This window comes from Calidris pugnax, unplaced genomic scaffold (assembly GCF_001431845.1).
Source record: "Calidris pugnax isolate Ruff unplaced genomic scaffold, ASM143184v1 scaffold69, whole genome shotgun sequence".
NCBI lineage: Eukaryota > Metazoa > Chordata > Aves > Charadriiformes > Scolopacidae > Calidris > Calidris pugnax.
The window spans coordinates 7,971,068-7,996,022 of NW_015090859.1; the positions used below are offsets into that span (position 1 = coordinate 7,971,068).

At 47.9% G+C, this 24,955-nt stretch overlaps 1 protein-coding gene across 1 annotated transcript in view; it reads right to left on the minus strand.

The window, feature by feature from the left end:
* Positions 1 to 416: 416 nt before the first annotated feature.
* LOC106889251 (T-cell activation Rho GTPase-activating protein-like) overlaps positions 417 to 24,955 on the minus strand; it is a 102,820-nt gene continuing 78,281 nt past the window's right edge. The window contains exons 5-15 of the mRNA XM_014944087.1: positions 3,790 to 3,921; positions 3,471 to 3,635; positions 3,283 to 3,324; positions 2,949 to 3,033; positions 2,797 to 2,850; positions 2,182 to 2,436; positions 1,773 to 1,934; positions 1,503 to 1,627; positions 926 to 1,121; positions 561 to 689; positions 417 to 476 (exon numbers count right to left, since the gene is read on the minus strand). Coding sequence (XP_014799573.1) covers positions 417 to 476; positions 561 to 689; positions 926 to 1,121; positions 1,503 to 1,627; positions 1,773 to 1,934; positions 2,182 to 2,436; positions 2,797 to 2,850; positions 2,949 to 3,033; positions 3,283 to 3,324; positions 3,471 to 3,635; positions 3,790 to 3,921 — 1,405 coding nt within the window. The remainder of the gene's footprint in view (positions 477 to 560; positions 690 to 925; positions 1,122 to 1,502; positions 1,628 to 1,772; positions 1,935 to 2,181; positions 2,437 to 2,796; positions 2,851 to 2,948; positions 3,034 to 3,282; positions 3,325 to 3,470; positions 3,636 to 3,789; positions 3,922 to 24,955) is intronic.

The window sequence follows — 24,955 nt, forward strand, 5'->3', positions numbered from 1 at the left end:
TCTGCCACGCTGCTTTCCAGCGGCTTTCAAGATTCATATAATTGTATATTCTATGTCTACACAAAATTCATAGAATTGTCAAGGTTGGAAGGCTCCTTTAAAATCCTCGAGTCCAACCATCAACCTAACACTGCCAAAACCACCACTAAACCATGTCCCTAGGCATCACATCTAACTGTCCCTTAAATACATCCAGAGATAGGGATTCTACCTCTCTTCTGTTCTCTCCTTCCGTCTTTGTCCAACTTTCTCCTCTTACTCTCTGGTTGCCCGTCATTCTTCTCTTCACAGGTTGTTTTCCTCTTTCTGCCCACATGCGAAGAGCCTGGCAACCTTTCCATGCAAGAGTATTGTTAGACAAGTAAAGCCATGATAAACTTGAACCAGTTCTGCTCTTAAAACCAAGCTGGCTCGTTTTACCTTTTCTCCTCGGACAACCTCTGCACGTGCTTGCACTCTGCATCAACTGGAGGCACCTGCAATGGAAATGTGGATATTAACAGGTGGCCATGACCTACCCACTCAATTCTGTTGTCATGCTGTTTGTGGACCTGACATACTTCTCCTGTTTCTGCTTTTGCCTCCAGTGCCGCTGACTCCTCTCCTGATGCCCCGGCAAACACAGTCTCCTCCTCCTTCTCAAAGAGTTCCCCACGGTGCTCAAGGAGGAACTCCACCAGCTCTGTCACCTGCACAAAGCAAACCATTGGTTTCCACCGAGGTGGCTGAAAATGGCTCAAACGGCCTCTGCCCCTCCTGACCCTTGCTTCTATTCAGAAAGCTGCAGCTGTGAGCAGGGCAGCTCTTCCCGGCAGCTCTTCCCGGCCACCAGCGTTTGCTGAAGAGAGGAGGCAGCCAGGCACCTCTGAGCAGCAAAGCTGGGCTGGGCCCAGAAGGCTGTAGCCGGCTGCTGAGCACAGCGTACCTTCTGTGTCACCTCCACCAGGACGTCGAGGGGGAGTGTGTGCTCCTCTGGTGGGCTGAGCAGGTTCGGCCCCACACAGATGGCCAGGTTGTGGCCATTCATCCTGCTGGTGGCCACATTGCTGCTGATGTTCTGCAGCAGGGATAGCAACTGCTTAAGGAGCAGGAGATTGCCTTTGGGCAACTTGCTGGCCACCCTGAGGGAACAAGAACACAACATTAATAAAGTAGACGCTGTCAGCACAGGTCCCCCAGGCTGATCTCACCCAGGGCCACGTGAGGGAAGGCTCCCTGGCCATGCCTGGTCTTCAGCAGAAGGACGGCCTTTGCTGAGGTATGGCCACCTCTCTCCCTCCCTGCCCTTCTGGCCAGAGTCCCGTCATGGAACAACCCACCATGCCTGCCCCAAGTGCTCCAAGGAGAGCAATGCTTTTCAGTGCCACCACTTTCCCCCCAAAGCCCACCCCACAGCAGCCAGCGGTGCCAGAGCACAGCTTTGTCAAGGAGGCCGTGGCTTTGCAGGCAAGTGCTGGCCTCTGCCAGCCCCTGGGCAGCAGGCAGGTGCTGGCCACACTTACTCTTTCAGTGCTGCCAGCTTCTCCTGCCTGCTCTCCTTCTGCAGGGCGCTCATCCAGTCCTCATAGAGCTCTGCCCGAAGGAGCTTGGAGGGCATCTTACGGAGGAAGTCCTGCAAGGCCAAGGGCTGCGGGTGAGACTTGGAGCACTCCCACCAGGAGCACAGGCAGCGTCCCTGGCACTGGCTCAGGAGCAGGCGGCTGGCTTTGGGTTCCTGCCCATCTGCCCCAAGCGAGCCGGGAGCAGCCAGGCCCCAGGTCAGCAGGCTTCACCTTCAAGATGACGGCCAGCAAGTGCGCAGGCTGGCTTTCCAGCTGGACCTCTGCTCCAGAGTCCAGGGCCTCCCTCAGCTGCCGCGAGGCGTGCTCGCCGGCCGCCAGCCGGAAGATCCCCTCCGTGGATGGCCCGTGCTGCTGCAGAAGAGCCAGCAGGTCCTGCAGGGCAGAGAGGAGGTAGAGTTGCTTGGCTGTAGACAGGCTTTGGGGCAGGTGAAGCGAGCTTAGGGGCAGGAGCAAGCGTGGGCAGCTCTGCAGCTCTCCGTGGGGCAGGATGCAGGGGTGGGAGACATGGGGAGGAGCTGGCTTTGTCCCTCCCAAAGCCCCAGCTGGGTTCCCTCTGCCTGGGTCACCACCTCTCCAGAGGGGCCAAAGGGCTGGGCACCCCCTAGGCAGGCGTGCTTACCTGGATGGGCTGGGGTAGGGTGCCATCCTGGCTGCAGAGAGCTTCCAGGGGCCGGCCAAAGAGAGCCCCGCTGTTCCCAGAGGCCGCCGACCCGGGCGCCGCTGCAGTGGCCGAGTTCCCTCGCCGGCCAAATGGCCAGGGAAGAAACCTCCTCCTGCTGCCGGTCCCACCTGATGGCAAGGACAAGAGGGCAAAGAGGCATGGAGGAGAAGTGCCAGGTGAGTGCTCCCGCAGCCTCTCAGCACTGTCCCCCTGCTGCCGAAAGCAAGGGAGAGGCGTTGTTTGGGAAGAAGGGGCTCTGGGGGCTCAGCTCTCTCCTGCCGCAGAGCCGTGGGGATGGACGTGCCCTGCAGGGAAGGCAGCAGCAGCTCCAGTGCAGCACCAGTGCCCGCCTGCCAGAGGAGAAGGGCCGTCCTGTCCCCGTCTCCTGCAAACTCACCAGCTGTGTGGCCAAGTCCACCTTGGTTGGCAGGGGGGACGGGAGGTGGCCGCTGCTTGGCACCAGCCTGCAAGAAATGCCCTGTGCTCAGCCAGCAGCCCCGCAGCAGAAAGGGCCCGCGGGGAGCTGCCTCAGCCCCCTGTCCCTGCGAGATGTGCAGCCTGAGGGATCCTCACCTCTGCCTGGCGCTCCACCAGTCTCTCCAGGCTGCTGGCGTGGAGTGGCATTGCCTGGGCAAGGGGAAAAGAGCAGAGGATGAGAAGCCCTGCCCCTGCCCCTGCTCTGGGGCAGGCTCTGGGGGCAGAGCGGAGACAGGAGGGACACTCACAGCCTTGCGGCGCCTCAGCTCCTTCCGCAGGAGCTTGATGGAGGGCACCTGGGTCACCCGGGCTCCCTCCACTCCTGCTGGTGGCCTGTGCGTGGGGAAGGGGCAGAGAAAGAGCAGTGTGAGACCAAAGCCGCCTCCCTCATGCCTCTCCTGCCAGCCCTGAGAGCACTTCCAAGCTGCCCCCAGCTCTGCCCGCTGGAGAGCTGCCTCCAGCCATGGGGGCACCTCTCCCCAGCTGGGGAGTGGTGTTTCCAGATGGTAGGGCTATGCCTGGAGCATCCCCCCGGTGCTGGGAGCAGGGCTTGCCCAGGCTGCACGGCCAGGCAGGGCTTACCCAAGGAGGGCGCTGAGCCAGAGCTCCTTCACCACCCGGGAGCTGCAGACAGAGAGGGGAAACAGCCTGAGTGCCCGCTGCGGCACAGCCCTGCCCCGTGGAGATGGCCACAGAGGCAGGACGGGCCCCCTGGGGCAGGACCGAGGTGCCACCCAGCCCTGCCGTGGGGACGAGGCACCGAGACTCACCAGAAGGTGACTATGCAGGATCCAGAGGGCCAGAGGAGGACGAGGGACTTGGCGTCCTTGCCCTTCTCCTCCATGGTCCCATCGCCGGCCGCCCCCTTCCCGCTGCAGAACACCTGCAGCATGGCCAGGGCCAGGCAGAGCTGCGGGCGCGGGGTGCTGCCACGTCTGCAGAGAGGAGCATCAGGGAGTGACCTGGAGGTGGCCGAGCCCAGGGGCTGCCCTCCAGCCTCCCCCTGCCATGGGGGCGGCCATGGGTGCCTCCAGCAGCAGGGTGCCGGGGGCCTGGGGCTTGGGAGGAAAGGGGCTCTGCGAGTCTTACTTGGCCTTGGCGATGACCAAGGTGTCCTTGTAGAGGAGCAGGTCCCTCTTCCTGCTCCGCCGGCCCTCGGTCACCTTCACCCGCTGGCGGTGCAGCGGCTCGGGTGGTGCTGCCACGGGCTCAGGGTCGTCCCTGGGGAGCAGACGGCGTCGGGCATGAGCAAGGGGGCTGCCGCGGGGACCGGCCGTGCCGGCGTGTCCCCGAGCCATGGGGGGAGCTCACCTGGAGCCCTGGCAGCAGTTGACCTGCCCCATCTCAAGGAGATGAGGAGAAGCCTCACGCAGGACACAGCTGTGGGGCTGATGACAGTGCCCAGCTGGCCCACGCAAGGCTGTCCAGAAGGGTCGCGGTGCCAACAAGCGCTATCAGAAGCTGCTGGTCAAGAGCAGGGCTCTGCCAGTGCTGCTCGCTCGGTGCTGGCACAGCACTGTCCCTGCAGTGGGGACGTTGCCGGGCCAGCGCCAGGTCCAACATTGTGATGTCAAGAATTGCACTAGGGGGGGATGGTGGGGGAGGGGCACTGGGGGGCTCTCCCCGGGATGACCATGTCTCTCTTGGCCTGGGGAGCCCAGACCTGGGCACAGCACAGCAGGCATGGCCTGGCCAGCACTGAGCAGATGGGAAGGGTCACCTCCCTCCAGCTGCTGGCAAGGCTTTGCCCAGTGCACCCCAAGGTACCACTTGCGCCTGCCCTTGGGCAAGGGCACCTTGCTAGCTCCTGCTCAACTCGCTGTCCACCAGGGCCCCTGGGGCCTTCTCTGCCACGCTGCTTTCCAGCAGCTTTCCAGATTCCAAGTCTCGTAGAATTGTCTAGGTTGGACGGCTCCTTTAAGATCCTCGAGTCCAACCATCGACCTAACACTGCCAAAACCACCACTGAGCCATGTCCCTAAGCACCACATCTAACCGTCTCTTAAATACCTCCAGGGATAGGGATTCCACCACTTCCCTGGGCTGCCTGATCCAGTGCTGGAGAATTCTTTTGGGGAAGAATTTTTTCCTCATATCCTATCTAAACCTCCCCGGCGTAATTTGAGGCCATTTCCTCTTGTCCTATCGCTTGTCACTTGGGAGAAGAGACTGACTCCCACCTCTCTCCAGCCTCCTTTCAGGGAGCTGTAGAGAGCAATAAGGTCTCCCCTCACCCTCCTTTTCTCCATGCTGAACAACCCTGGCTCCCTTAGCCACTCCTCACCAGACTTGTGCTCTAGACCTCTCATCAGCTTTGTTGCCCTTCTCTGGACCCAGTCCAGCACCTCGATGTTTTATAGTGAGAGGCCCAAAACAGAACATAGTACTTGAGGTGCAAGTACAAGTACAGTGGGACGATCACTTTCCTAGTCCTGCTGGCCACACTCTTCCTGATACAGGCCAGGATGCTGTTGGCCTTCTTGGCCACCTGGGCACACGTTGGCTTATATATAACAGCCAGCTCTCGACCAACACCTCCAGGTCCCTCACTGTCAGGCAGCTCTCCAGCCACTCTTCCCCAAGCCTGTAGCGCTGCATGGGGTTGTTGTGACCCAAGTGCAGGACCCGGCACTTGGCCTTGTTGAACCTCATCCCATTGGCCTCAGCCCATTGATCCAGTCTGTCCAGGTCCCTCTTTAGAGCTCACCTACCCTCAAGAGGCAGGTTGACACTCCCCACCTCACTTGGCGTCATCTGCAAACTTACTAAGAACACTCGAGGGTACAGTCAATCTCCTCGTCCAGGTCATTGATAAAGATGTTAAAGAGAACAGGCCCTAATGCTGAGTCCTGGGGAACACCACTTGTGACCAGCCTCCAACTGGATTTGACTCCATTCACCACCATTCTCTGGGCCTGGCCCTCCTGCCAGTTTTTTACCCAGCAAAATGTACACCCATCCCAGGCATAAACAGCCAGTTTCTCCAGGAGGATGCTGTGGGAAATGGTGTCACTAAAGTCTTAGTAAACAACATCCACAGCTTTCCCCTCACCCAGTAAGTGGGTCACCTTGTCCTGGAAGGATATCAGGTATGTCAAGCAGGACCTGCCTTTCATTCACCCATGCTGACCGGGCCTGATCACCTAATTGTCCTGAATGTGCTGTGTAATGGCACTCACAATGATCTGCTCCATAACCTCCCCTGGCACCGAGGTCAGGGTGACAGGCCTGTGGTCCACTGGACCCTCCTTCTGGCCTTTCTTGTGGATGGGCGTGACAGTTTCTAACCTCCAGTCAGCTGGGACCTCCCTGGTTTGCCTGGATTGCTGGTAAATGCTGGAAAGTGGCTTGGTGAGCACTTTGCCAGTTTCCTCAGTACCCTTCTGTGGATCCCATCTGGCCCCATAGACTTGTGTATGTTTAGGAGTTGGAGCAGGTCCCTTACCATCTGTCCCTGGGTTCATCAATAGGGAAGCTGGATTCCACATCCTCTCTCATGCCCTGTATTCTGGTTTTCTGCAATTGATTCAGCCAAAACATCGGTGTGCTGACATCACTACGGGTCTTCTTCCCAAACACTTCGAATATTTCAAAAACGAAACATCACCAAGGTAAAATACAAATCACTTCTCCCAGTTGCTCCCCACCTGACTGTCAAGAGCTACCAGAGACGTGGTGGTGAGTTTTGTGCTGCCCCAGCAGACACTGCTGAACCCAGCTGCCCTGTTGTTGGAGACAACCACCTCCTCATCAAAGCTGTTAGATGCAAATAGTTGCCTCTGCCTCTGTCCTCCACGGCAGAACTTGGCTTTTCAGCTGCACCTCCTATGGAGGGGAGTTAAAGCTCTACCAAGGTCAGTGGAGGCTGAGCAGACACAGGACCTCTTTGGCTGCTCTGGCAGGAAAGGGACATCTCCAGCACTGCAGCACTTGGGCAACAAGAGTAGCCAATGGGTGCAGCAAGGTTCACCTAAGGTTTTCTGCCAAAACTTTCAAGTCAGTTTTGTTAAGTGTGCAATTTATCCACTCCTTTGCTGTGGACACTCCTGAGGACGCGACCTGGTGAACTGTTTTAGCTGCTGGTCTCAAACACAGTTGCTCCGAGCCAGCTCCACCTCTTCTCCCACCAAAAAGTACAATGCATTGAGCTCATCTGGTTTAACTCTTCACCTCATTTCTTCTTTTCCTGAGCTCTGTCAAATACTCCAGGTTTGAAAATCCAGGTATTAAAGCCTTCATCTTAATTGGATCAGCAACAGCAAAAACATTTCTCTGACCTTGGCCTATAGATGTATTTCAGCTTTATATGCATACATCAATTCAACATGTATCTGTAAGGCCTTATCTACATGAGCAAGTTGCACCAGCTTAAATTTAACCTGTTGTTGCAAATTGATTTTTCTAAATCAGTTTGAATACCTGTGGAAATGCTTATTTCAGTTTAAAGACTTTTTTTCTATTGATCTGTGTTCAAACCCAAATAACCTTGGTTTTATTCTAATAGCAAGAGTGCTCCCACAGGTCTGCACATCAACCGTCCTAAATGGTTTTAAAACCGCACCTTTAATTATATGGTTGTAACTCCTTTGCATTCTTACGGTCTCTGGGAGCGGCTGAGGTGCTAAATAAAAACTGTCTCAGGAGCTGCTTGTACCCTGTGCCCTGAGTGGCCACACCGCCCAGTGCGAGGACAGGCCCTGGTCTGCCAGGGATCACTCCAGCCACGCTGCCCCAAGAGATTGCTGAGCAGTCTGGGCTAATTTACACCAGAAATATCCCCCTAGGAGGCATTTTGGATGAGACTGTGCTGGGTACGGTTCCCTCTGCCTCGTGCAGCCCTCAGGTAGGATGTGAACAGCTTTGTAGCCCCGACAAATCCCCCTGACATCCCACAGAGCACGCAGGGCATCCTCTTAGTTTCACGCTACGGGCGGTGCAACACAACTCCTGCCTTATTCCAGACAATTGAGCTGAATAAAACACACAAAGAATATGATGATTATTTGCTCAGCCCATATAAACACCAAATAGAGCCCAGGGTATGCCCGGTGGATGTGACAGGGCTTGGATCGCTTTCACAAAGCCTATCTTCTTTCCAGTAAATCAGTGCTTTTCAGTAGGAAAAGGTCTTAGTACAATCCAGTAAAACTGGTTTTCTGAGCCAATCTAGCTACAATGTTTTACTCTACTATATATTCAGTCATCCACAGCTGATGGATAATCAAACATTATATTCCCCATGAGCTGGACAGTCAGAAATGCCAAAGACAGGCTGGTTCAACATTTTTCCCTGGCTGAGCCTTCTACTAAGGTATCACAGAGCTAAGTAAAATCTAAACTCTTTTTTAACACTAGAGGGCTAGCGTTACTTTAAGTTGGCTGACTGCACACACACGCACGAGATTAGTAGGTTTATCATCTTTGAGGTAGAAATTTAGGTTGGTTTGCTTTTTTTTTTTGATATGTAGAGTACTTAGATACCACAGTGAGAAGAAATTTCCAGCACCATGATATGATAAGGGGCCTTTCATTAACCTCGTAGTACTTACTGAAAAAACTGTTTTATTTTGTTTGTGGAAGCATGACTTTTTGGGAAACTAATGACAGTTGCATTCCCACTTCTGTATGATGTGCAGAGAAGTTGTAATAGAAGATTGAGTTAACTGCAACATTTCATTTTCTCTGTCTCCAATGACTGTAGTTATTTGCTTCTCAGCTGGAATGCAGCTAATATTTGCATTTCAGTTCCCAAGAACATTCAGGAGTTACATCATTTTCAAAACCTAGCACCTACAGTTTAAGAAACAAATAGCCAAAGACGTCAGAATCTTATGCCACAAAATAAATGCACATTTTATTTCTCGGACACAGAAACTATTCTCAATAATTTGAACCGTGACATCTGCATTTTATGATGTCTCCTTTTCATTTCTGCATTTTCTTTGCCTGACTGTAAGCGTCTACATACGTTCACTCACAAGCTACGGTTAGATGAGAAATACTATTACAGATGATATTTCTCAATGGATAGTTAATCATTTTGAGAACTATTTAAAAGTACGGCTTGCTTTCTGTGCTTTAGCATGAAAAGCAGGGAGTGCTTGGGGTTATTTTTTCATAACAATTTTTACAGTAAGAGGGAGAGGGGAAAAAAAAGCACAGGATGGTGCGCGACGTCCATCGAAAACAGCATGAAGTTTCCCTTTGGCTGCAGTGAGCCCATGGTGTCCCTCCTTAATGGGCACTTTAAACTAATGTGATTGATTTCCATTTCAGACTGGCTACACCATGTGTACCATACCCAGCTCTGTGCAGTGACTTGTCCAGTTGTAGTTCACCCACACGCCCCCATCTTTGCTTAACATCACTGATTACGTTATTTATTTTGGGCTTTCCCCCTCCAGTGTTCATCTAACGCGAACTACAAGACTTTATGCCATATTGAAATATTCGCCGGGTAAGCTGTCTCACCTCAGGATTGGTTGAACTTGAATTCCATATGAGTTTCATTTAAAATCTTCAATGCGCATCTGCATCTGAAATTTGCTGCAGGTGTCCAGGAATCGGCACACAACCTGTGAGCACACAAGGTGCTGCTGCCTTGCTGTTTGCTGCTGGGACTGCCTCTTGCATTTAGCGTTATGGTTAAACACCCCCTGCATTGCCCAGCTTCTGCGTGCTAAAGAAAAAGGCTGAGAGATTTTCTTTCCTGTGCGCAGTGGGATACCTGCCAGCAGAAAATGTAATCTGGAGCTAAAATCAGAGTAAAAACCTTCCATCGTTCTTTTCCATTTTTCCCTGAATATTTAGCTGGGGGGGGGGGGGGGGGGGGGGGGGGGGGGGGGGGGGGGGGGGGGGGGGGGGGGGGGGGGGGGGGGGGGGGGGGGGGGGGGGGGGGGGGGGGGGGGGGGGGGGGGGGGGGGGGGGGGGGGGGGGGGGGGGGGGGGGGGGGGGGGGGGGGGGGGGGGGGGGGGGGGGGGGGGGGGGGGGGGGGGGGGGGGGGGGGGGGGGGGGGGGGGGGGGGGGGGGGGGGGGGGGGGGGGGGGGGGGGGGGGGGGGGGGGGAGGAGCAGATGTAGAGGGAATACTGGCAACTGCTGTAATAATCCTGTTGGTAAATGTAAGCGGGCTGCTGCAAAGTTAGAGTCGTGCAGTGGGTAGAGGGTCAGGGCAGCAAGGGCAGGTAGGAAGGAGGAAGGAGAAAAGGCTGCAGTTGAGGAGGGTCTGGATGTGTTTCCCTGGGCACCGCTCCTTGGGAGAGCCCCGCAGCAGCCACGAGTCCTGCTGAAGCTGCACAATGGCCAGCAACAAAGGCAGAGTGGCAGATGCATAAAATCATTTTTTTTCAGGAAAGCTTGACAAGCTTCCCTGCAGACAGTAGTTTTCTTTTCATCTGAAGGAGTAGGCAGGGCCTTGCAGGAGTCTGCTGTCCTGCCTGCAGTCACCACTGGTATGGGGCTAGTCTTGGAGGTGCCGGGGATGTCACGGGGGGTCTGTGCTGCCCCAAAGAGGGTGCCCAATGCAAGGGGCATTATGGTAACCAGGGATGGGGGAGGCGTTCTTTGCAAAGGATATGGGACCACCATCACATGTGGTAGACATGGCAGGTTCACCACATCAGCGGTGCAAGGCTGGGTAATCAGGACAGCAGTTGCCTCAGATGTGCCTCCAGTAGCTGCTGTTTAAAATGATACAGAGCAGCTCAGGACGACAGGTCGTGCCACTGTTTAGCACGGTGCTGTCCCCAAAGCCGAGGTGTGGAAATAGGAGGGAAACATATGTTCTCCAGGCAGGAGAAAAGCAACTTGCAAAGCTATATGATCTCTGTGCCAAGTCAGAGCTTTAATTGGCACAAAAGTTGTCTTTACTAGCACCTGCAAGCAAGTGTATAGCACACTGCAAAATTAATAGTCAGAGGGAGAATTAATTCCTTAGAGCACAAAGGAGAAACATTTCCTCTTGTAGCTGATGGTGTAACAGGGTATCTTTGGCTCCTTCAACGCCAAAGGCATTAGTGAAGCCAAGAGCCAGAACCATGACACCCCACTTTATTTCAGGTGTAAACCTCATCAGTAGAAGTGCTCTCCCTCAAACAAAGAATCTGACTGAAGCTCTTCAGGCTTGTTGGCGTGGAGGTTAATTGGGTGAGAAGGAGCGATACTCAAGCACCCATGAAATGAAGTCTGTTGAGATAGCGGAAAAGAGAGTGAGGTTGGTCACAAACACCACCGCCCCCTTATTGGAAGGTGCTTACTGCTTTCTTTTGTAGGAGTCATACATGCCTCCTTCCATGCTTTTCCCTGCTCAGCCCTGACAGTGGGGCCAAAAAGGATATTAACTTTTCCATAATCTGTCTTTCTGCAAGCGTTCATGGATGACGCTGAGCACACGCAGGTAAATCAAGTTTCTGAATGCTCTGGTCTTCTGGTGGTGGGTAACCCTCAACGCTGTTTCTCCTTTATAGCAAACCAGCATCCAGCAGAGTAATTCACCCAGGGTGGCTGAGACATCTTGTACGTCACCCGATCCTTCACCAAAGTGATCCTTGTCGCAGTTTGAATGCTACTGGCTTCTCCTTTAGGCTGACCCAGCCAGCAGTTTGATACCTGGGATGTGAAGGACCAGGAGGGTCTCAACAGCTGTGTCTGCTGTGAAGTGAACACGCTGTTTTGTTCTTGAACTTGGATCAATTAGACGTTCCCAAAAATGCAGTGTGTAAGGACTGGGCCCATCAGCGAGTATATGGATGTATTTTTCACTGTAATTCAGCACCCTAAGGCCTCTAACTCTCTAACAGCTGAGCTTTGGTTTGCTAAATTACTGCAGCACTAGCCATGATTTGAGTTGTATCCCCAATCCTGATGTGGTCAAATTCCCAATCACGCAAAGTAGAATTACAGAGCTGTATTGTCCCAGATGGAGGAAAAATTCAGCATAAAAAAGCACATCTCAGTAATAGGCAGCCTTGTGGGAGCGATGATGCAGGACCTGGAAGGAAGCTGAGCCCAGCAGTGCTTTTTCAGGGTTTGATCACGGGCCGTTTAGGTGAAGTACAGATTGTCCATGGCTCCAGAATAAAAACATCTGTAAATTGTTTGAGGTTTTTTAATTTTTCTCTGCCTTTTGGGGCCCTTTTGCCCCCTGGGGACCAGAGCAGGCACACTCAGCCAGCAGTCTGATTCCATTCGGATCAGAGCTGCCCCAGACCCTGTGTGGATGCCTTGTGCTTGAGTGGTTACATGGACCCATAACAGTCCCAAATACATAGTGAGGCCTCTCACAGGATATAGGGAGGATGTTAGCAGGTCTGAGAACAAAGGCAAAAACAATGGGAGGGAAGAAAAACACTTGGACTTGTCGACATTGGATGTATCAAATGTATTCTAGAAAGCAATGTCTTAGACTTAAGGGAAGAAGCAGTCATTCAGTCACTTAGCACATTCATAAAGAAGGATGCTCAGTTGCTGGGAAACTATTTCAGTAAACCATAGGGAAGTATGTATAGACTTTATCTCATTTTCCTGAAACATATGCAAAATTACAGCTTCCCAGCGGTAAAAGTTACTGGGAACGCTCCTGGAAATGCTTGTGTTTCATATATATTTTTTTATTGTTTTTTTTTTTTTCTTTAATTGTCACTTCCTCCCAAGGAACAACGTCGCAGACCAGAGCACCTGTGCCAGGGCAGGTTTGAGGGCAGCCGTGCTGGTGGCCGGGGACTGGGCACGGAGCTGCCCACCGCCCGGGGAGCGGATGAGTGGCAGGTCTGCCTTTCACAAGAGGGTGCCAGGCAGGAGGTCTGACTCCCGGGACTGCACCTCCCAGCCCTTTTCGGGAGCCGTCTGGACTCTGCCCAGCTCCAGCTGGCGCAGAATTACTCGGGACCTAATTACAACAACCTGGTGACAGCCCAGCGAGAGGAGGCCCTCATTAAACATGATGGTCTGGATGCCACGGCTGGCACTGGAAACTCTTAAATGGTTATTGCTGGAAATGGCAAGTGCATACCAAGGGAAAGATCACTCTATAAATGCGCTATTTCTTACATTCTTTCTCCGAGCATCTGTTATTGCTCTCTGCCAAAGACAGGATATTGGATCCTTAGCTTGGCTCAGTTCAGCCAGTCTTCTGGTTTTATGGTTAGGTCTGTAACAGCAGCTACAAGAAAAACTTTAAAATTCTTGAGTGGAAAAAAAAAATCCTTTTAGTAGTATTCGTGCCTTTTTGTTTGGCTCCTGGAGTATTAAGCAACAATGCATGGGAGATGTGTCAGTATTGATCAGCACAGTCCCACTGGTAGTATTTGCTTTCTATTTCCATTATATTAGAATAATGTTTAATATACCTGAAATTTGTATGTTTTGAAATATTACATAAAGTAGAAGACAGGCCTTTTCTTATACTGTTAGTTGTACTGTGATGAACAATAGCTCTTGCATTGTGTGGCACATAGCGGGAAAGCTTTTTGCCTTTTTACTTTGATGAAACAGAATAAAGAACAGGTTGACCTGGTAGATATTTGTCTGATCTAAAAATAAAGCAAATAGCCTAAAAGAACTTCACCATACCCGGGGACCTTTGACAAGGCCTATTCATGGACTAAATCTGTGGCTTCCTGATTGCCTGATTGCAGAAACATGCTTTTCCCTCCCTTTCTTCATCTTGATTTGCAAGTTTTAGAATCCAGATGCCGTGAAACTGTTTTGGTGATTTGGTGTGCCGATGGTTCATTTTTGGCCAAACAGAGGAGCGGTAACAAGTCTCTCCTTGCATTTGGTTAGGCTATGAAGGTCTCCCATGTTTCCTGTCCATTAGGTACAGCATTTCCCTCCAGGTTACCCCTAACACAAATGGACCCTCATTCATCCTTCTCAAAGATCTACATACCTACTGTGTCCTAAGGCTTATCCAAGCACATGCTGTTGGTTCCCTCTGGGTTGAATTCGTCCTCTAGTTTTAGTGTCCCAGTCCTCTTCTCCTTTGACATGTGTGCTCATCTGAGGTACCCCTTTGCTAATTACAACCCCTTGCGTCCCACAGAAGCAGCAAAGTATGAGATCTCAGTGCTAATATGGCTGGAGCTTCTCCAGGAGTTCCTGCAGTAGTAGTAGTAAGCCTTCGCTACATTGACTTGTAATTAGCATTTCATTCCTAGTGTCACAAATAATTAAAAATGACCTTAAGTCACTCCAGCAGTTTTTTAATTGCTACTCTTCTCCTGTGAATCTCTGTTAGTAACAATAGACAAAACAACAATGTAGCATAAAAGCAGATTTTAATTTCTTTTTTATTATTTTACAGTGCTGCTTCCTAGGGCTCTGGGGCACTGCAGGACATGTAAGCATAAATGCAAAATGAGCCGCCAAACATGAAAGCCCTGACCACCTGTTAAAGTCCAGTTAAAGCAAACTTTAAGGTAGGTTTAATTTAAAATTACTCTGACTTTCCAAAGTCAAGCCTTTAAGGTTCCAAATAATAATTATTTTAGCATCTCCCTTATTTTCAGAAAAAACCCTCCCCAAAAAGAATATTTACCTGGGAGCCACACGAAAGCAATGCTTTCTTTTTGACAGCTCCCGATAAGCTCAGGTCTCCTTGATGCTCTAAATAGACGCAGAAAGAGGCAATCTTTGCCCACAGGACTTTAAGGCCCAGAATCTTTAAGGTCTAGTTGAGAGAAGCCTGGGGCCACACCACTGTGGACATGTAGAGCCTCAACTCCAGCAGGAACTGAGTGTGTTTGAAAATCTGTTGTAGGGATGTGCCTGGCCCATGGCACAGAGCCGTTGTGCACCCAGGTATTGGGGAAAGGGCTTGCCAAGGCCACCCACACAAAGCAGCGCTGCAGATCTCATGTGCCCATAACCAAGATCCCCAGCAACACCCACACTCTGCTCACGTGTGCCAGGCACTAAGACTTCTGCTTCTGTGGCTGCTTCCTGGCACCCCATGGCCCAGGACCTCCCCTGGAACTGGGTTTTAGGGTGCAGGAGTAGTGCAGGAGAACGTGCCTGTTTTTCCCAAATCCCAGAAGTGCTCCTGCCCTGTCAAAATGTTTGGTGATGCTCCCAGCCCCACAGGTGTATTCCTCCTGTCTGCTCCAACAGAAGACCCACTGTTCCTACTTTTAACTAAAATGGCGTTTTACCAAAATTGACTTCCTCTGAAGCACTAGAAAAGATCTCAGCACTGGCTGCTGAGTTACGGAAAGTGGCAAGACTGGGAAAAGTCTTAATTTACAGTACTCTGGAGGTATCTGGCTACGGCTGTATAGTGGCTGAGGATTATTTCTTTATAGACTGGAGTTTATGGAGCTAAACATGACACAGCTCAGTGGGGTGGGGTGTCTCTTCTTACTAGACGATGCCACTGTCGAGTGGAAGACTTACCCAGGTGCTTCCTGTGCCACATACCTCTGCCACCAGGGCTCTGTCTCCTGTGTCATCCCACACATGGAAATATCTGGCATCTTTGGCACAGCACCACGTTGAAAAGAAGCTCAGCTTGGACCCAAACTCTCCCAATAACAGCCAAACACTGTGTTGCTTTCCCCTTTAAGCAGCAGCTCAAGGGCATACCCTCATCATAAGATCCCACATGGAAGCATGACTCTACTGTGTGAGTCCAGCCATGGGCTCCATCTGACGTGCAAAATATACATAAACAACATGAGTCATCTTCTAAGATGTCCACCAGTGATATGAAGCAACCTGATACTTGACAATTTAATTGGTTCCTGAACTCCAGAAAGAAAACTGCTTTGCATCTATGCATAAAATCTGTCCTGTACTTAAAAGTAGACTCTGTCTCAAGTGGTCCACTCCTCAAAGACAAAGTCCTGGTACAACATGTCCTGCCAAGTGAATCCAAAATGGTAGGACTCAGTCTTCAGCAGGAACATCTCCTAATTTTGCTATATGCACTTAAGTAATACTATATATCAACCACGTCACTTACCTTGCCCAAGCTGATAAATGACCCACACATGTAAATCTATATCCAGATTTCTGTTAATTCTCTTTGATCTGGCTTCTCATCCACAGACAACTATTTTCATCTACATTTGAAAAGCAGGACTTAAAGTATAAAGGTTATTAGTTTCCAGAACCTCCTGTCCCTGGGCAGTCTTATAAGGTCCCTGTCTACCAACAGCAGCTTGCTGTTCGTTCTCGTTATGCTGACATGTGAGTTTATTCAAAAGACCCCTGAAGAACTGGAGGCTTGTTGCACTCATAAATTTCCCAGGATGTCTGCCAGAGGCATAACGTGTTCCCAGCTATCTGAAAGTCATCAGTGAACTCTGAGAAGGCAATATTTAAAACCAAAACTAGCAGTGAATCTTTGCGCTTTATACAAATACAGTAAAAAAAAAAAAAATAATATCCTCAAAACAGTTTCTTGATGTAGTTTGGAAAGCAGATGATTTGAAAACAATGGAAACAATTTTCTCCTTCTCTCAGAGAGAGCAAGTTGACTCGCTAGCCTTAGGTAGGAAAACTGTTGAAGAGTGCCTGCTTGTTAGGCAAACATGGGAAAAACCGGGTGCTGTAAGCAAAAATCCAGGACGATTAAAAAACTGGAAGTGAAAAAAATATGGAGACGGCATGTCTGTGGAGGCACCTCCAGGCCTATGTTGGTTTGGAAGGAGCAGTAGCAGCTCCAGAACTTTTCTAGGCGTGGCAATAAAAAATTGTGACTTAACTTTGACATTTTACACTAAATTTTGGAGATACCTGGACAAGGTAGCATCCCTAGTCTGGGGCGATCAAATCACAGGTTATTGCTGCTATTAGCTTCAACATTGTTTGTGCCAGGAAAAACTTTGATGGTTTGATTTAGCCACACATCACGAAATGGAAGAAAATATCCCAACAGAACCTGCAAATTGTATTTTGGCCATGCATGAAGAAGAGATCTTTTCATCAGCTGAGAAATGATACGCATACTGAGAAAAGAGAGCTGGTGACCTGCCTGCATGGGAGTTTTGTTAGTCATCTTGTGGTTCTTGAAGTTGAGAGCTTCTCAAGTACCCGTGGTCAGAAGAAGGAGACACAACACTGGGGTGCAGGTTGTGTTCTGATGTAGAATCTGGTTGGCAGCAGAGCTGCCAGCCTTTCGCTGCCTCCCAAGAGCACCATAAATGAGCACAACCAGTACACAGCTACAAAGCCACAAATCACTTCTTCACCTCGTGCAGTTCCAGGAGCTGTCACAGAGGCTCTCCTGGGACAACATGTTGACACTGACAAAGTGTAACACGCTGAGTTAAGCATTCTTGCATGCAAGCAAAAGCAATAATCTTCTCCTTTTGTTTAATAAAAGCTGAGTTAGAGTAGCTAACTCTCCAGATGAAGATTCAACTTTCTTCTGGAGAGTTTCTTTCTTCCCTTAGACGACATCTTGCATCAGGTATGGGAGATAGGACTATGGCCAAGGAAAATTTGGCTTCCACTCTCAAGTGAAGCTAACTGTGTCCCACTGCATGTAAAATCCTGTATAATAATGCATTTATTGGTTTTCATCCAGAAATCTTTCCTACTGTTGTTAGCATTCCCCCCCAGCTGAGAGTCTGGCTTCCACGCAGCTCTCTCACCAAGCTGTTCCCCCAGCCTTGAAGAATTCCTTGAAAAATGGATTTAGGATGCCTACAAGTCTGGATGTTGGGGCTTCCTACCGGGACTCCAGTGCTGCAGCCTGTGAAATAGCTGTTATTCAGACTAATGAACATAGCTCGTGCAAGCACCAGTGGGTAGAAAGTGGCCATGAATATATTTAGGATGGAAATTAGACAAATATTTCTAAGTCTCAGAAGAGGGTGGTTGTGGAAAAGCTTTTTGTTGTGGCTGTGGTAGCTAAATCCTGAGCTACTCCAGTTAAAAAAAAAAAGTTCAGGCATTTTACATTCTGCCTACAGAAAGAGAGACCAAACCAGCCTTTTCAACCACGGTGTTGCCAAGCCTGAGTATTAACACGAGCACGTCAGCATGTCCGCAGCGCTCAACAGTGACTACAGGCAAATTGCAAATAACACACATTTTACGCCTCGCTGCTGCGGGTCATGGGAACAGAAGCTTGACAAGCACGTAGTCCACAGCCTGATGTTTTAGGTAAGGGACTGGCATTAAGTCAGGCCAAACCTGTCAAACAGGAGGCAGCGGAGATGGCTCTGTGGAAATGAAATGCCCTGGGCTGAAATGCCATTTGGGAAGTGGTTCTGCAAGTTGGGGGGAGCAACAGGGCTACCCATGGGGCTGAGGCACCCACACGTCCCTCAGGCAGGCGGCGCACCCACAGGACCCTCACTGCTGAGGGACGTGCATGATGAAGATGAAGATTAAAAGGTCCTGCTTTTCATTACAGAAGAGTCTCCAGAAATCTGTAGGCATTCATTCATTAACATGTTTTCAATGTCTAGCGCTGCGGTTTACCTGTTGCATTTGTCCTGAACGTACACTGCAGTGGTTGCTCGTTACTTACATATCAATAATAAGCAAATAAACCGCTTCGATCCAGATCGGGTTGAAACAGCACAAACAGTGTCTTATTTCCCTGTGATACTGCAGTTGAAACTATGGTCCCTACCCAGCAGAGTTTACGAGGGATGGCTAAATGGGATAGAGATGGACAAGAGACCAGTCAACTGAAGTGATGCTGCTGGCCACAGCGTTAGGCAGAGGCCTCTGCCCAGCTGCAGCCCGGCCACTGCCAAGTTTTGCTGCTGGCATAGCAGTAGAGGAGGGTTTTAAGAAGGTATGAACCATCAGAGCGTCTTCCTTCGGCTTCCTTTTGTGCTTTTGTGTTTTCTCTGCTGGCTCGAAAGCAGCAGGTAAGTAGCCCACATTATTGTCAGAGTTTTTCTTGCTGTTATTGATGATCTGCAGCAGCACAATGAGAGAGAGCGGAGCCTTGCAAGGTAAAGCTCCAAAGAAACAAAAATAAGAAAATCAATGTTTGCTAACAGAGAAAAGAAAATCATCTGCACTGTAAGGAACTGACTGATGGAATGGGGTCTATGAGCCCCTGCCTCAGCTCCTGTGGACAATTGCCTCTGTTTAAAGAAAAAGAGGAGGATAGAGAAAGAGAACAGAATGGTAAAAGGCTGCTTCAGGAATTAGGGCAAATACTCCTCCCATTCTTGGATGTTTCAGCTTTGTCTGCAGAGTCTGTGGAAGTCAAAGCAGTTCGTGGAATGTATTTTCATTTTATATCCAAATAGCTATACATTACCTTCTGTGTCCCTCTCAGGTGTGCAGTGGCCGTGAGCTAACCTGCATTTAAAGCAACACCAAGGGGAAGAAGTAAAATACTGCTCCTAATTTATGGCAATGGAGAAAAAAAAGATCCTTTATTTCTTTTTTTTTTGTTAACAATGCATGGAGCTCATGTGAATGGGCTACCCAGAATGGGGTGGTTAGTTCTTATTCAGAATTGTGCACTATATGGGATTATTGATTTCTTCTCTGCTTGGAGATTAAAAACAGAATTAGCAGGAAACGGTTTTCACACTTGACCTCATGCACGTTCAGCCCTGAATTGTTTCCTAGCAGGCTCTCATGCATCTGTTTTTAACCTTTAGATACCGCTGTCTTTACGCACTCAGCAAGGACACTCCACACACAGTTATCTCCTCCTAGCCATCAGCTAATTGGTCTTTCCAAAATACAACTCAGTCAGCCCCAAATCATGAAATCAATGGTGTTTTTTGAACAAACCATTAATCATTTTATCTCTGCTCGTCTGCTTGATTTTGTCTGGTTTTGTATGTCCCCACCCGTGTTATTATGTTTTCTGTTAATGTCTTCAGTTATTAAAATAGAAGCAATGACGGTGCTGACACAAATCTGGAAAAGGAGGGAAATGATTAATTAGACTATACATCAATAATCACTCTAACTGCAATATAGCAATAAAGGATTCAGCAATTCCAAAAATAAAAGCCTATTAAATAAATATCAGTCCCTTTTTACTGAGAAAAACACTTCAATTACATTTAAAAAAAAAAAAAATACAGTGCACTTACCTGCTCTGCAATTTCAAAATCAGTTATTTTATAAAAAATTATTTTTTATTGCTTGCAGAGTTGATATATGACCGTGTTATGTAGTGTAGAAAAGGATACAGAATTATTTTTGTAACTGGGGAGTTTGTTTCAGATATCTTGTCATGGTTTGGTTTGGGGTTTTTTGTAGGGTCCCATTGTTAGCTGCTCGCAGTATCAGACAGACAGAAGAATCTTACACAAATGCTTAGGACTTCAAACCACATATTTCTTGAATTATATACAAACATGGGTTCAGCCTTGTACGTGCACATGCACATATTTTGTCACCCACTGTTGCTCACCCTCCTGCTTAGAAGTTCTCAGTCAGCCAACCCTGGCTGAGGTGCGACAGTAACCAGCCTCACACTGCCAGCAAAAGATGTCTAGTTCAAGGTGAATATATTCAGAAGCAACTCCGATGTGTTTTGCCATCATCCCACTAGCAGCAAACATATTTTAAATGCTTGCTGCACGAGGTGGAAATGCAAAAGTCTTAAATTGTCACAAAACAGCAAAATATGTCATTGTTATACTTTAGAAACATAAGGACACAAGCTGTTGGGATTAGTGTATGTCATTTAATGTCAAATCTCAGTTTGTGTTCTAAGATACAACAAAAAAGTTCAGGAACAATTACATTTTTGGATGGCTTCCTTTTGGCCTTGCACTGTTTATAATGAATGTTTTTCCCTAAGTTGGTGCTTTAGCTGCCCAATTATTTTAATCCAACTGTCTCCATCACTAGCAGATTTTTACAAAGGAAACATGGATTTGCTGCAGCTAAAAAGCTGGTGTTTAAGGCAAGTAAATAATTCCAGCTAGTTCCCATTGGTCTTCTGGCAGTGTCATATTTCCATGAACAACAGGACACTTTTTAAACATAAAACAACAATTGAATTTTCAGAGTAAGGGTGGCATTTCAGTTCTGCACCATTTCCTCACTGGACAAGAAGATAAAAGTTTGAAATTTTGCAGGACATGGAGCCAGACATACTTGATCCCAGCACAGCTCCAGGAATGTGCTTCTGAGGAAGAAACATTAAAATGAAGTCCCCGGGGTTGTTAATGCTTTCGTCACTGTTCTTTATCTTTAGCCCACACATTTGTCTCCTCAGAAAAGGGGGGTTCATGCCACTGTGGAAGCAAACACCGGGGTGTGTTTTACATTATGTTAGTGAAATTGCATGGAAAAGCGTGAGCTGGCTGCTGAGACCATCCACCTCTCACCAAGGGATAATTCAGCAAGACTCCTCCTGGAGTCTCAAAATTGCAACTAACTCCTTGCATCTCCAAATTTTTTGGACTTCATCCCTTTTTTTAATTTTTTTTTTTTCCCCATAGCTTCTTCAGCAATGGCAACTGAAGCCCTGAGTCTTCTCTGCTGCCCTTCTCCAGCTCTCTCCCCATGGGCTGTCATCTAGCTGCTGTGGTGCACCCCCACACTTACTTCACCTTACCATAGCAAAGGCAAAACTGTTTCCCGCCTTCTTCCCTGCTTCTTCCCACACCTTTTTTGCCTTTCTGAACAGCTTTCTTGGCCGAGGTGCCCGAATGGTGATTTTATCCCAATGAGTATTTGAAATTCGTCTAATTTCACGTAATTAGACGAATTGAGAGACGAATTCCACATAATTGAGAGGAATGCGAAGATTTGCCGGTTTGCTTAGGAGAACGTGAAGCCTGGAGCCAGCCTGTGCAATTGAAACTGGTGCCTTCTGCATGGTCTGCTGTGGTCCAAAAGCATGCCAGGTACTCTTGCAACAGCTCCCCACTATCATAGCTACATCCCAGTGCCTAGGCTCATGCCCTGACACTTTTCATTTTCCCAGTGGAGAGACACCCCAGATTTATTATTTGGCCACTGATTGCCTCTATCTCCATCTGTGTAAGGATATAATGTTGTTTCTGAGAAGGTCTTGTTTGCATTCCATTAACTAGTCTCCCCTTTAAAAATAGAGAAATGCCTGTCTGGTTTCTAATTGTTTTAAGACAGAAGAGGAGTGAGGAAATTAAATGGGACAGAAATGTAATGTGAATAGTAGGCTTTCAACTGCTTGGGAATCTTAAGTAAAATGTAAAACGCTTTTTGAAAAGGTCATGTAGTAGAAACCATCAATTTTAATAAGACATTCCTCTCCACTGTTGAGGCAGAAGTGTCAATATGCAACAACCTCCTACAAAAAGTGCACGAAGCAAAAGCCTCTGGTGTATTTAAATACCGTTGGAAATTATGAGAAAATATACTCTTATGGAGTATGCAATTTATTGCTTAAATAAAATCACATATATGGAAGGTCACACTCAGTCTCAGTAAGGATGAATGACGGGAATGAAAAAGAAGCTGACTTGTGTGGACTGAATTTTCAGAGCAGTACCCTGGCAACTCTTTTGTAGGGCTCCATGTTTCGCATGCAGAGAGAAAATACATCCCAGCAGCATGTAGTGAAGGACCTGCAATCTGAATTTCTGGGCTTCTGTTTACAATGGTGATCAGGTACCTGCACAAAACTCATCATCAATTCAGTGGTCCCCGGAGAGTTGCGTTAATTAGAAAAACCTGGTCTCAGTCAGTAACAGCAGAGGTCTCAGCTCCCATGCAGACTGCCCCAGACTCTGCAAGGTTTAATTGATGAGTTTACACAGGCTCAACTGATTTTTGCCCATACCATTTAACTTGTTTTTCCTTCTCACAGTCTATTTATTAAAAAGTTTCTGTGTAGTAAATATAGTCACCCATTTTCTTTGAAGCTTGGCTTTCCTTCCTACACACACTCGTGAAAAAGACTCTGACTACTGCAATATATAACTGGATGAAATATATAACTGGCTTTTTGTGACTAGCTCTTGCTAATTTACGTTAAGACACCTCATATGAGTAAAATGATGCCCCAACAACTTAATGAATGATTGATTTACTCAATATGTTTCTATTATTTATTGACAAATCTGAAAAAGTCATTTAAATATGAAAAAGGAAGTGAACATATGGATTGATCAAGTCATTTGTCTCTGCTTGCAAACATGGTTATTTAGTTCCATCATACATCAAAGGATACAGAAACCCTCACTACAGAACTGCTAATAGTGCCAATAATAGAGCTAATAATATCTGTTACTGAAGTTATCATGCTCCTTGAGCATTTGCTTGTACCTACCGCCAGTGAAGAAGATGGACGAATTTTTCAGCAAGACAGTGAGGAAGGAGGAAGGGTTATGTGACAGGAAATTAGCTTGAATATGTAAAAAAGTACAGCTTTTTCATTTGGGCTGTTGAGGTGAACCAAACATGACTACTTGCCACCATACAAGTAAAGACAAGACTTCTGCAAATTTCAATAGGTCCAAAGTTTCACTTCAGAAATGGAAACAAAATAAAAGGAAAAAAGGGCAGCTCATGAGAGGCTTTTAAAACGTGAAGGGCATACAGAATGTAGCTAATAACAGCAAACACCAAAATGCCTCTGCTTCTCAGTGTAATTTAAAGAGAGATACAACTTCTCATTGCTTTACTCCAGAACTTCTAGATGACAATCATTTTTGAAAGGAGCTCATGTCTTCGGGTCCTTGTCATACACAGACCCAAGTCACGTTGCAGAGCCTTGGTTCATGTTTTTAAGTGATTGCTTCATCACTTACAAAAGGAAGTATTATGGCTATTTTAGTCTTTATGTGCAATTTTTAAAGACCTTGTTTTACAGAAGCTGAGTGTAGGATCCCTGCAGGCTTAATGAACAAAACTCATTCTCAAGATTACATATTATTGGCATCATCCAGCTGTCATCTCACTGTCTATTTTGTATGTTCAGTCACTATTATCTTTCTCTAATTCCTTGGATGGGGCGTTTTTCAATGTACCAGCCAAGCAAAAACATCAGATTTCCCTCTGGCTAATGGGTAGCAAAACTAGCAGGGCACAGCAAGCCTCTGATTTTAAGGAACAGAAAATATCTTGTCTCTTGTCAATTGTGCTGTTATAGTACTCTGGTTAAAAGTGGACAGAAAAGCAGCAACACAGCTGAGAAAGGGCTGAAAAATGCTTAGAACAACTGTCTTCTTCCAAGTACTTTACAAATGATAAAGGGAGAAATAAAGACAGTTATGGCTCCTTTGCTTAGTGTTTTAACAGTTCTCACTTGCAGCTTTGGCAGTGTTTGTGTTGGCTGCACCACAAGAGCTTTCTGCCGCCATGGTGCCAGCCCAAGAGACACCAAAAGGCTTGCTTTCCAAAGCTGCATGGCATGGGCAGGGCTCAGACTCACCCAGGTTCACCCAAAACATCAGCTCTCTAGACAAGCTGATTGTTGAGTGTAAAAAAACCTTCACTGGAGATCTAGTTCTCTTCTCTGTTGAAGTAACAATTTAAAAAAACAATTCTTACCTGTTACGAGATTTCTGTTTCCCTGTGACTATTCCTGAGAGTCCATGCTATTGGACAATTAAGCAAATTAACCAATCTTTTTCACAATAACCTTATCATGTGGCTCTGGGTTTGTGGGTGGGCAGCCTTTATTGCAGCCTGCTGTTGCAGGTCTCAGAATTACAGCAGAAAGAAAGAATTACAGTTATGCATCATTCACTTCTCACCTGGAGCATAATAAATGCGAGTCCTTGTGATAAGTGATTGTCTGTCTCAACTAGAAAAAAAAGAACATGTAAAAACCTCACAATTCTGTTGTTCGCCTAAAATATGGTAGAAATTGCTGCTAGCCTCTAGAGAAAAATCTGGCATTCTGTTCTTTTCTCACTTAAGAAGAGTCTATAACAAGTCAGTCCTTGACATCAATTTTTCCTTATCCTTTGCAATATTTTTTCATGGCTGACTGACTTCAAGCTGAGTATCCCTTCACTCTTCTGGCTTTTTCACAGGTATACTTAACTTCTGGGATCCCAGTTTAGTCAGGGGAGATTTCTGTCTTATCCTTACAAGGCAGAGTAAATTCTTCCTGTACATATGCTGGTAAGACTAGATTAGGACATCTCTTACATGAAATATAGTGGCCTTCAGAGCCATGCTTGGGATCACGTAATACCTCTGCTTTCAGTGGTGCTATGAAGAGATAAACTTGCCTAAGCGTGGTATCCCTGGTCTCCCCGGAGCAGAGGAATCCTTTATGGCAGGAGGGGATGTTCAGACAGCATGAGGAAGACACCAGACATCTGGCTTCTGGGGAGAAGCAGCAGTGCCAGGCCAAATGTGTCCTAACGATCTCAGCAA